Source organism: Misgurnus anguillicaudatus, chromosome 15 (genome assembly GCF_027580225.2).
Source record: "Misgurnus anguillicaudatus chromosome 15, ASM2758022v2, whole genome shotgun sequence".
Classification (NCBI taxonomy): Eukaryota; Metazoa; Chordata; class Actinopteri; order Cypriniformes; family Cobitidae; genus Misgurnus; species Misgurnus anguillicaudatus.
Window position 1 is genome coordinate 19,405,807 of NC_073351.2, and position 10,078 is coordinate 19,415,884.

Genomic DNA, 10,078 nt, shown 5'->3' on the forward strand with positions numbered 1-10,078 from the left:
TGAAATTTCTCTTCTGCTATAAGCAGTGATGCCTGAAAATACCCTATAGCATCAAAACACTGTTTTATAAGCCACATCTTTACCAGTAAGAAACATGCTGTACGTACTCCATTTTTTTTATTACTAGGCTATAGGCCTTCTCTAAAGTGTGCAACACTGACATCTTGTGCCCAAATTGTGTGAAAGTTAAAGTTTCATAAGAGAGCAATACCAACAGCTCATTTTTTCATCTTATAAACTCACATATTACAGAAGGCTATGCATGCATCACAACAGTGTTTTTTCTACTTTGTGTCTTTCTATCTCTGCTCTTCTGCAAATTGGGAGGAGCTTTATTGTAATAAATGATAAAAAGATGCTGTTTCATGACAACTATGTGTAGTCAGCAGTGACTAGTGATCTGAAAGCAACGTGGAGGTGCCTTATAAACACTTTAGTGTGTAGTTAATTAATGATAAGATTTCCAACTGGGCAGAGTAGGTTATATATCCCAAGCTCAAGGTTCAAGAGCCAACAGTTGTGACGGAGAAATCAGAATGAGTGAGTCTTTTGTTTATCTCTCCATTCTTTCTAGATTTATTTAACAGGTGTATGAACAGGTGATTTATTGCAAGGTTTGCGTAAGAGCTGTGTTAGTTTTGTTTTTATATTTAATGAATAATGTTTGCTTGCACGAAATGTGAATTTGGACGTGAATAGAATTCTTATGCATGTATTGAGGTATTGTTAAATCAAGGTCCATTGAAGCTGCATGGGGAAAATATTTAAACTGATACTCTGCTTACAGCGAACAAAGAGGATTTACAGTTGACAACTGTCTCATGTGCGAATGAAGAAGGATTAGATAATCCAGCATTTGTGAAGGTAGACTTACTGGTTATTTGTTCTTTCAAGAAACTATTGTGCAAGTTCAATATCTACATTTCTTTGATCCTCAGGACGATAAATCATCAAATGACAGTGACAGTGATAAAGAAGAGTCAGAAAAGGATTCAAAATCATGCTTAAGGTGTGGTTATAAATTGAATCTTTCAGTGTTAGCTCACACATATGATTCATTGTCACAATATTGGGGGTTGCCTAAACATTATTTTAAAGGAGACATTTCACAAAACCTTTTTTAGATGTCAAATAAATTTTTTAAGAAGTTTTAACTGAAAATACCACACAGATAATTTATTATAGCATGTTAAAATTGCCATTTTGTAGATGTGAGCAAAAATCTTGGTTTTGGGTGTGTCCTTTTAAATGCAAATGAGTTGATCTCTGCACTATGGCAGTGTGGTGGTTGGATAGTGCAGATTAATGGGAGGTATTATCCCCTTCTGACATCACAGGGGGAGCCAAATTTCAATTACCTGAATTTTTACTGGGTTGTACATTTTCTAAGTTGATAGAATCACTGGGGACCCAATTTTAGATTTTTTGAGACCCAAAAAAGATTTTTCTTGTTTAAATTTCATATGTGTGGTGAGGTTGCAGTGAATAAGACACACGCCTTTGGTGTGAGAGACCTGGGTTCGAATCCACTGTGACACATTATTGTGACCCTGAGCAAGAGACTTAACCCCTAGTTGCTCCAGAGGCGTGCGACCTCTGACATATATAGCAATTGTAAGTCGCTTTGGATAAAAGTGTCAGCTAAATGAATAAATGTAAATGTAAAAAGTCAGATATGTCCCATTTAAACTTACATAATATCATGTCATTTCAAAATAATTGTCATTACACACCCTCAGGGGAAAAAAGGTACAAAAGTTGTCACTGGGGTGGTACCTTTCAAAAGGTGCATCTTGGTACCTAAATATCTGTATCAAAATGGTACCTATTTGGAGCTTTTTTGAAGATACTGTCCCAGTGACGAGTTTTGTACCTTTTTTCTGAGATCTAAAATAGGCAGTTGAGTTAAATTCACCCAGAAAACATGTTTATAATTACATGTTTATACAGTAAAACCCAGCATTTTGAGTTGAAACAACCCAGCACAGGTTAAGTTACAACCCAACAGGTTGTGTTGTCCTTTTTGGTTCAGCCAGCACTCGGTTGAAAGACCCCCAGCATTTTTTGGAGTGCAGTGCCAGATATGATAATCTTTATAAGTAAATACAGACTAAGAAAAATCTAGATTATATCCACCTCATTCTGTTTACATGTGCAAGATAAGCAGTCAGAATGATAAAAGCTAAATAGCAAAGCAAAGAAATATGCAGGACTTGAAATTCACTACAATTAAGTAAGTAGTGCACACAGATTGTTTTGATTTAAATGAGCAATAAAAAAAACCTTCTCAAAAAAGCATTTTGCACTACATATGTACTTTCCTTGTTCACCACAGAAAAGCTTGCATACCCATCACAGCCACAGAGACCTTCTTCAAGGCTCACTCCAAAATAATCAAATACATCGCTCTGGCAATATTTGCTGCAGGTAACACAGTTTCATCTACAATTTCCATGTTATAATTGTTTTGGAATATAAAATGCTAATGTATTACCACTCAATGTTTTTGTGTTTCATATTGCAGGTTATGTGGCATACTTCATTGCTGCCTGTATTTTGAATTTCCAGAGGGCAATTGCTTTGGTTGTCCTCACTTGTTTTGGGGTGCTCGTCATTGTGTCCGAAGTAGTGCATAAGTATAAGGGTGACAGCATAAGGAGATTCTTTAAGCCGGCTCAAAGGTGGTTTAAATCTAACATGAGATGGATAAAATGGTAAGTCTACTTTGTAGTTTTGAGTACACATATGCAATATGTGCAGGTCATTTTAAAGGTGATTGCAAGAACTGTCTCTGTGTGTTGTAGGGTGTTTGTAGTAATTGTGCTGGGATTGCTGGTGGCGTGGTTGGTGGTCGACACACGAAAGCGTCCAGAACAGCTCATCTCTTTTGGAGGTGTCTGCCTCTTTGTTATTGTCATATTTCTGTTCTCTGCACACAGAACTGCGGTGAGTGATAAACACGTTCACACGCGTAGTTGAATATGGATTACTTTACTCACACTCTCCAACTTGCTTTATTGAACTTGCTTATCATGGAATGCCTTTTTTTAGACTTTGGATTTCCTGCAAACCTTATCTGAGTGTTGAGATTACACCTATAATTTCCCACCAATATAACAAAAACAATTTTGATCTTTTGACAATGTACAATGTTTTTGTATCTAATGTGTTGTTTGTGTTGAATTATGATAGGTGCGATGGAGGACGGTCTTTTGGGGACTTGGTTTACAGTTTGCCATCGGCCTGTTTGTCATAAGAACAGAACCAGGTCTCATAGCCTTCGAATGGCTCGGACAGCAAGTTCAGGTATCAATGTTTGTTATACTGTCTTGCACAAACATAATTAATGGCTTTAATATACTTTTAATGAAGTTAATAAGTTATAGGCTGCAGTAACGTATTTAGACAAAACAACAATGGATGATTTACAGTATTTGAAGAGAAGCCAGGGTTACTGTGCTTCATTTATAAGAACTCATAAAGCAGTATCAAATGGGAGTTTTTAATATTAAGTCAGAATGATAAAAATGCATTTAACCCTATGTGCCAACTAATGCATGTTCTCTTCATCTTTGTTTTCCAGACATTTTTGAACTACACAAAAGCAGGCTCATCATTTGTGTTTGGAAACCTGATTGAAAACATCTTTGCGTTCCAGGTCAGTAATGACGAGCATTTGACATGAAATGCATCAATGGGAATATTTTGAAATGTTATTATATAATTATGCTATTGTTATAATTAGGTATTTATATTATTATTGTTGATCATTATACCCACAGGCTCTTCCTATAGTTGTGTTCTTCAGCAGTGTAATGTCTGTTCTGTACTACTTGGGTGTGATGCAGTGGGTTATTATGAAGGTAAGTGTATTACTCCCGTCTTATGCTCACTGAACCTATAGATTTAAAGGAACAGTATGTAGGATTGTGGCCAAAACTGGTATTGCAATCACAAAAATTGTGGCTAAAACTGGTACTGCAATCACACAACTGGTGGCCAATACACAAAATGACAACATAAACATCAGTTGAGGGCTGCAACTCCACTTTTTAAATGACAATATCCTGGCCAGACCACTGTTGTCAGTGATATAAGTATTTGAAATGAAAATGATTTCTTAATGTCTAGTGACATATCAGCGCCATTTTATGATTGATTAATATAAATTTCTTACACACTGTTCCTTTAAACTTTGTTCTTCGTTTGATATTAACAATGTATCATTGTAAAAATAGATATCCTGGGTTATGCAAGTCACGATGGGAACGTCCCCTACAGAGACTCTCAGTGTGGCAGGAAATATATTTGTTGGACAGGTAATATCCTTTGTTTTTGTCATTTAAATGACATGTAAGAAAAACACATTTTTATTAGCTAACTGTATAAGGGAAGTATTCTAACCTTAGTCATAAATAAAATTTCCAAAAACTTTACTTGATGGAACATATTATCTGCCAATTACACAATTTTGGAAAATGCATTGTTGACTAATATTTTATAAGTAGCTGTTCAGTCGTAATATAATTTATACAACCCAGATGACTCAGTTATCATTTGGTTAAACTTAAAAAAAAGTAAATTACCAGATTGCCTTAAAATTTTTAGGTTAATTCAGTTGACTTTTTTGTTCAAATCTTATATTTTTTACAGTGTAGAGAGTTTTGGAATTTTGAGTAAAATAAGGTCTGTGCTTAACATTGCTTTCCTGTTCTGTTTTATAACAAAATACAACTTTGAAGTGTTTATGGTTGTGTCAAATATGGACATTTTCTAAGTTAATTTAAACCAGCAGCTGGGTTTGTACATGTTTGAAACCATCCAGCATTGTGTAGCAAGTTGCTACATAAGAACTAATGTGTTAACTGACAGACATGAAGTGAATGGACCTTATTTCATCTTTTAAGCAAACACCTCTATTCAAAACACCCTTTAAAGGGACACTCCATTTTTTTTAAAAATATGCTCATTTTCCAGCTCCCCTGGAGGTAAACATTTGATTTTTACCTTTTTGGAATCCATTCAGCTGATCTCCGGGTCTGGTGCTAGCACTTTTAGCATAGCTTAGCACAATCCATTGAATCACACTAGACCACCAGCATAGCGCTAAAAATAACCAAAGAGTTTCAATATTTTTCCTATTTAAAACTCTTCTGTAGTTACATTGTGTACTAAGACCGACGGAAAATTAAAAATTGTGATTTTCTAGGCAGATATGGCTAAGAACTATACTCTCATTCTGGCGTAATAATCAAGGACTTTGCTGCTGTAATACAGCTGCAGGAGGCGCAATGATATTACGCAGCAGCTGAAAATAGTCCCCTTAGTAACTTTCAATGGCAGGGGACTATTTTCGGGCACTGCGTATCACTACGCCTGCTGCAGCGATGTTACAGCAGCAAAGTCCTTGATTATTACACCAGAATGAGAGTATAGTTCCTAGCCATATCTACCTAGAAAATCGCAACTTTTAATTTTCTGTCAGCCTCAGTACACGATGAAACTACAGAAGAGTCAAGTTTTAAATAGGAAATTTTTTAAGCGGATAAAAAATGAGAACTATATTGTATGTCGGAAGAGCACTTGGTTTGCAGCACTTCGACCTCAGCGCAGTAACATAATCACTCCTGACTACTCCCCCTCTCGATCAAACTTCTATCAATATTACTGCGCCTGAGGTGGAAGTGCTGCAAACTTCTGCCATACAATATAGTTCTCATTTTTTATTCGCTTAAAAATTCACTACATTTTATTTTGTGCCACCATACTTACTCATGTAACTACTCATGTAACAGTCTTTAAATAGGGAAAACATGGAAGTGTTTGGTGTTTGGCTTTATCCCTGTTTGGATCCTTAGGAATAAATGGAGCTAGGCTAATTGCTAACACATTCACGACACGTAGGGTGGCCATTCGTGCCGAACATGTTTTCGGGTTCGTTCTCCGGAAGTCGCGTTGGTCGACCGCATACGTCATCAAGGTTTAATATTTCGGGTTTAATTTCAGAAAAGCAACCGTTACATTTCAAGGTAAGAATGAAACTACAATGATTGTATGTCTTAAACAAAATAAATCGAACCCGAGAATCGGAGAACGAACACGAAAACATGTTCGGGACGTGTAAGGCGGAACTGGCACGAATGGCCACCCTAACGACATGCTGTACAAAGGTTAAGTGCAGGCATTGTAAAAAGAGGTATTCATTTGTCTAAGTAAGATGAAGAACATAGTAAGATATTGAAAAACGGTGGTGTTTTCCTTTAAGCAGGGAACCATGGCTGGTTAAATATGCTCTTTATATCTAATATGATTGATTTTGCTGTGTTCCAGACAGAGGCACCCCTCCTAATTCGTCCTTATTTGAAAGACATGACTAAATCAGAGATTCATGCTGTCATGACTGGAGGATTTGCCACCATCGCTGGGAGCGTTATGGGTGCTTTCATCTCATTTGGGGTAGAAGAACTTTTCTCCACATCCAATGAATGTCTGTGTTTACAGTAAGTCACTGATCTTCTCTACACAGATTGATGCCTCAGCTTTGATCTCAGCATCTGTAATGGCGGCCCCATGTGCCTTATCCATCTCCAAACTGTCTTACCCTGAAACTGAGAAGAGCAAGTTCACTTCTAAGAGTCAGATTAAAGTTGATGGCGGGTGGGTCCTCTCTCAAATAAGAACATAAACACATTTAGGTTTGTTAATACCGCATGTAACTGTTTGTCACATGGTGTTTGTTTGTGCTCAGTGGTGAGCAGAACGTCTTAGAAGCTGTCAGTGGTGGAGCATCTGCATCTATAGGACTTGTGGCCAACATCGCTGCTAACCTGATTGCTTTCCTCGCTATTTTGGACTTTATCAATGCAGCTCTCAGCTGGTTAGGAGGAATGGTTGGATACCCTGAAGTTACTTTTCAGGTGTGTAAAAATAGATTGAATACATTGCATATTGAAAAGTGAAGCATTTTAAGAGAATTATTTCTGATCCCTCAGTTGATCTGCTCTTACGTCTTTATGCCTGTGGCCTTTATGATGGGGATTCCATACGATGAATCATTTATTGTGGCTGAACTTATTGGTATCAAACTCTTCCTCAATGAGTTCGTAGCCTATGAGAAGCTGTCAGAGCTCAAAATGAACAGACTTAATGGCAGTTTGCTAAATGGTCCAGACAGAAATTGGATTTCAGTAAGTATTTTGTAATATCAGTGTATTTTTATGAAATTATATGCAGACTGTTCTAATCAGTCAAATGCATGAACTAAAGTTAGCTTTTTTGTCACCAAAACTCCTTGCAGGTTCGATCAGAAATCATCTCCACTTATGCTTTGTGTGGCTTTGCTAACTTTAGTTCTCTTGGCATTGTTATTGGAGGCTTGTGTGAGTATCTAAACTAGTAACTGTTTAATGAATATTACATCTGCCTTCCCTGTCCAAGGCGTGCCAAATGATTTTCGTGCTAGGAATGCCTAACTTATGACTCTTCTTATCTCATTTCTTTAGTAATATACTGTTATCACACATAATTTATTGATACGATTTTCAATTATTTTAATTCCACAGCCTCTATTTGTCCACCAAGAAAGGGTGATATATCTGCTATAGTGCTTAGGGCCCTGTTTACAGGCACATGTGTTTCACTGATCAATGCCTGTATTGCTGGTAAGCAGTTTTTATTTTTACAAACCACAAAAATAATGACTTAAATCAACTCAGATTTACAAATAATTTCAACTTATTATTATTTATCTTGACCAGAGATGAGTTGTTATAACTATATTGTTGAAATATGTCAACTTAAAGGAACAGTATGTAAGAAATGTATATCAATTAATCATAAAATGGCCCTGATATGTCACCAGACATTTAGAAATCATTTTCATTTCAAATACTTATATCACTGACAACAGTGGTCTGGCCAGGATATTGTCATTTAAAAAGTGGAGTTGCAGCCCTCAACTGATGTTTATGTTGTCATTTTGTGTATTGGCCACCAGTTGTGTGATTGCAGTACCAGTTTTAGCCACAAGTTTTGTGATTGCAATACCAGTTTTGGCCACAATCCTACATACTGTTCCTTTAATTTTTATAAAAGTTGTAGCAACTCATCTCTTATCAAAATAAATAATAGTAAGTTAAAATGACTTGTAAATCTGAATTGATTAAAAAAATTATAATTAAGGCAGACAAGATTTTTTACAGTTTATACTGAAAAAAACAACAACGTCTGGACATCGGTTGCACATGATTTAATACGTTTTTTTTAAATGAAGTTAACATTAATTAAAATTTATTTCATTTTAAGAAAACTTGATTTAATCATGTTGAACTGGTGTACATAATTAAATTACATATATCCAAAAAATTTTTAAGAAAAATTCAATCATTTGCCCCCAGATATTTTTTACAGTGATATATAAATACATTCTTAAGTAGAATTAATGTTTCTGGATTGCTGTAAATACATTTGCAATTAAACAGTTTCATGACTTTGGTTATCACCTGTAGGTATACTTTTTGTCCCTCCATTGGACTGTGTGGGTGTGTTTCAGAATTCAGTCTTCAATAGCACTGTCCCCGACATTAAAACTTGTTGTTATGATCTTTTTAAAAGGTACGTACAAGGAATATTGTTGCATTGCAGTAATTGACAATCTAACCACTTAAAATGGCAAAAAATAAATATGTACATATAATCTGAATGCATCTTTGTTTTTCAGTGCTGAAAACATCACTGGATCAATTTCCTTTGAAGGCTCCTGGGTTCAAATAAAAAACGCTACGATGTACTTCACCAACTGTTGTGGTCTCTTCAGTGAACCTGTTTGCATGTAGGTTGACTTAAAGGTATCACTGCAACAGTGGCAAACTTTATGTAATATTATTTATTAAGTTGGGACTGTTTTTGAGTGGATATATGTATGTATATACTGTACTTGATTTTTTTTGATCATTTATCTATTCATGTGCAATTTCATAATATAAATAACATGTATTATAGAACGAAAGCCTGTGCAAGTAAAATGTGTATTTTATTTAATGTACTTTTTGTGACACTCAATTTTGTTGTTTTTAAATGATAATTTATATAATTATCATCTAATTACACAATTGTAAGATTTAATGATGGTTATCTTGACAAAATGCCAGCATTTTAGAAGGCTGTAAATGTTGGCATCTTTTACATTTTATTTTATTTGACTTTAATGAGACATAAATAAATTGTCCTAATGTGTTTAAAACAGATTCATTTTTTCGAGTTAGAATAGATATGAAACAATAAATGTAACCCTCATAAGTCTCATAATATCTAATTGTGAGATAAGTGAGCATCAAAATTAGATTTCAATCACTGATTTTACTTTAATTTCAATCTTTGACATTACCTTACTCAGTCAATATTAAAGATATCAAGGTTATATTTTCACAGAATGTCCTTTACATTATCCAGGATTATTTTATATAGAAAACAGTAAAACACAAAAATGACTTTAGCTGGGTTTCACAAGCAGTTTCACAAATTAATCAGTGGTTTTCAAACTGGGGGCCGCGAGATTGTGCCAGCCCCCCCCCCCAATTTTATGAAATACATTAATTTATCATGAATTCTGTGTAATTAAACCTAAAAAAATAAGGCTACTAACCAAAAGCACTACCTTTTTGTATAATTTAATGTTTTTTTTTTTATTATTAAAATGTTGAGTTTTAGAACAGTTTTTTGTCACAAATTTTCTTTGGGGGGCCGTGAAGGAATGCACCGTACACAAGGGGGGCCGCACACTGAAAAAGTTTGGGAACCACTGAATTAAATTATTAAAATGTCAAAGAAGGTTCTACTGCTTTTGCTATTTACATGTTTATTTTACAAAACCAAAAGCCACAACACAACAAAAATAGCTAAAACAGTACTTACAAGTACTTTAAAAATATCACAGTGTGCCCCAACCTTATCAATATGAGCCACTATCATTATTGACCATTATCTGTGCTAACCCTTCACATGAAATACATCTAATAAACTACATTCAGACATTTTATCATCATTTTTTGCAATCACCATAAGCAATAGCCACTAAAAT

The 10,078-nt window shown here is 35.1% G+C and overlaps 1 protein-coding gene across 1 annotated transcript; it reads left to right on the top strand.

The window, feature by feature from the left end:
• Window positions 1-379: 379 nt before the first annotated feature.
• On the top strand, window positions 380-9,683 carry slc28a1 (solute carrier family 28 member 1). Its single transcript, XM_055174762.2, has 18 exons — window positions 380-540; window positions 788-864; window positions 939-1,009; window positions 2,336-2,427; window positions 2,525-2,714; window positions 2,805-2,946; window positions 3,193-3,306; window positions 3,584-3,658; window positions 3,783-3,863; window positions 4,239-4,319; window positions 6,331-6,456; window positions 6,527-6,657; window positions 6,749-6,917; window positions 6,993-7,187; window positions 7,298-7,379; window positions 7,563-7,661; window positions 8,508-8,613; window positions 8,720-9,683. The coding sequence occupies exons 1-18, from the start codon at window positions 537-539 to the stop codon at window positions 8,832-8,834; spliced, it is 1,950 nt and encodes a 649-aa protein (XP_055030737.2). The 5' UTR covers window positions 380-536; the 3' UTR covers window positions 8,835-9,683.
• The last annotated feature ends 395 nt before the right edge of the window (window positions 9,684-10,078 follow it).

Coding starts and splice junctions, on each gene's coding strand:
- slc28a1 (XM_055174762.2), top strand. Junction 2,715..2,804: donor AACATGAGATGGATAAAATG/GTAAGTCTACTT, acceptor TGTGTGTTGTAG/GGTGTTTGTAGTAATTGTGC. Junction 3,307..3,583: donor GGCTCGGACAGCAAGTTCAG/GTATCAATGTTT, acceptor TTTGTTTTCCAG/ACATTTTTGAACTACACAAA.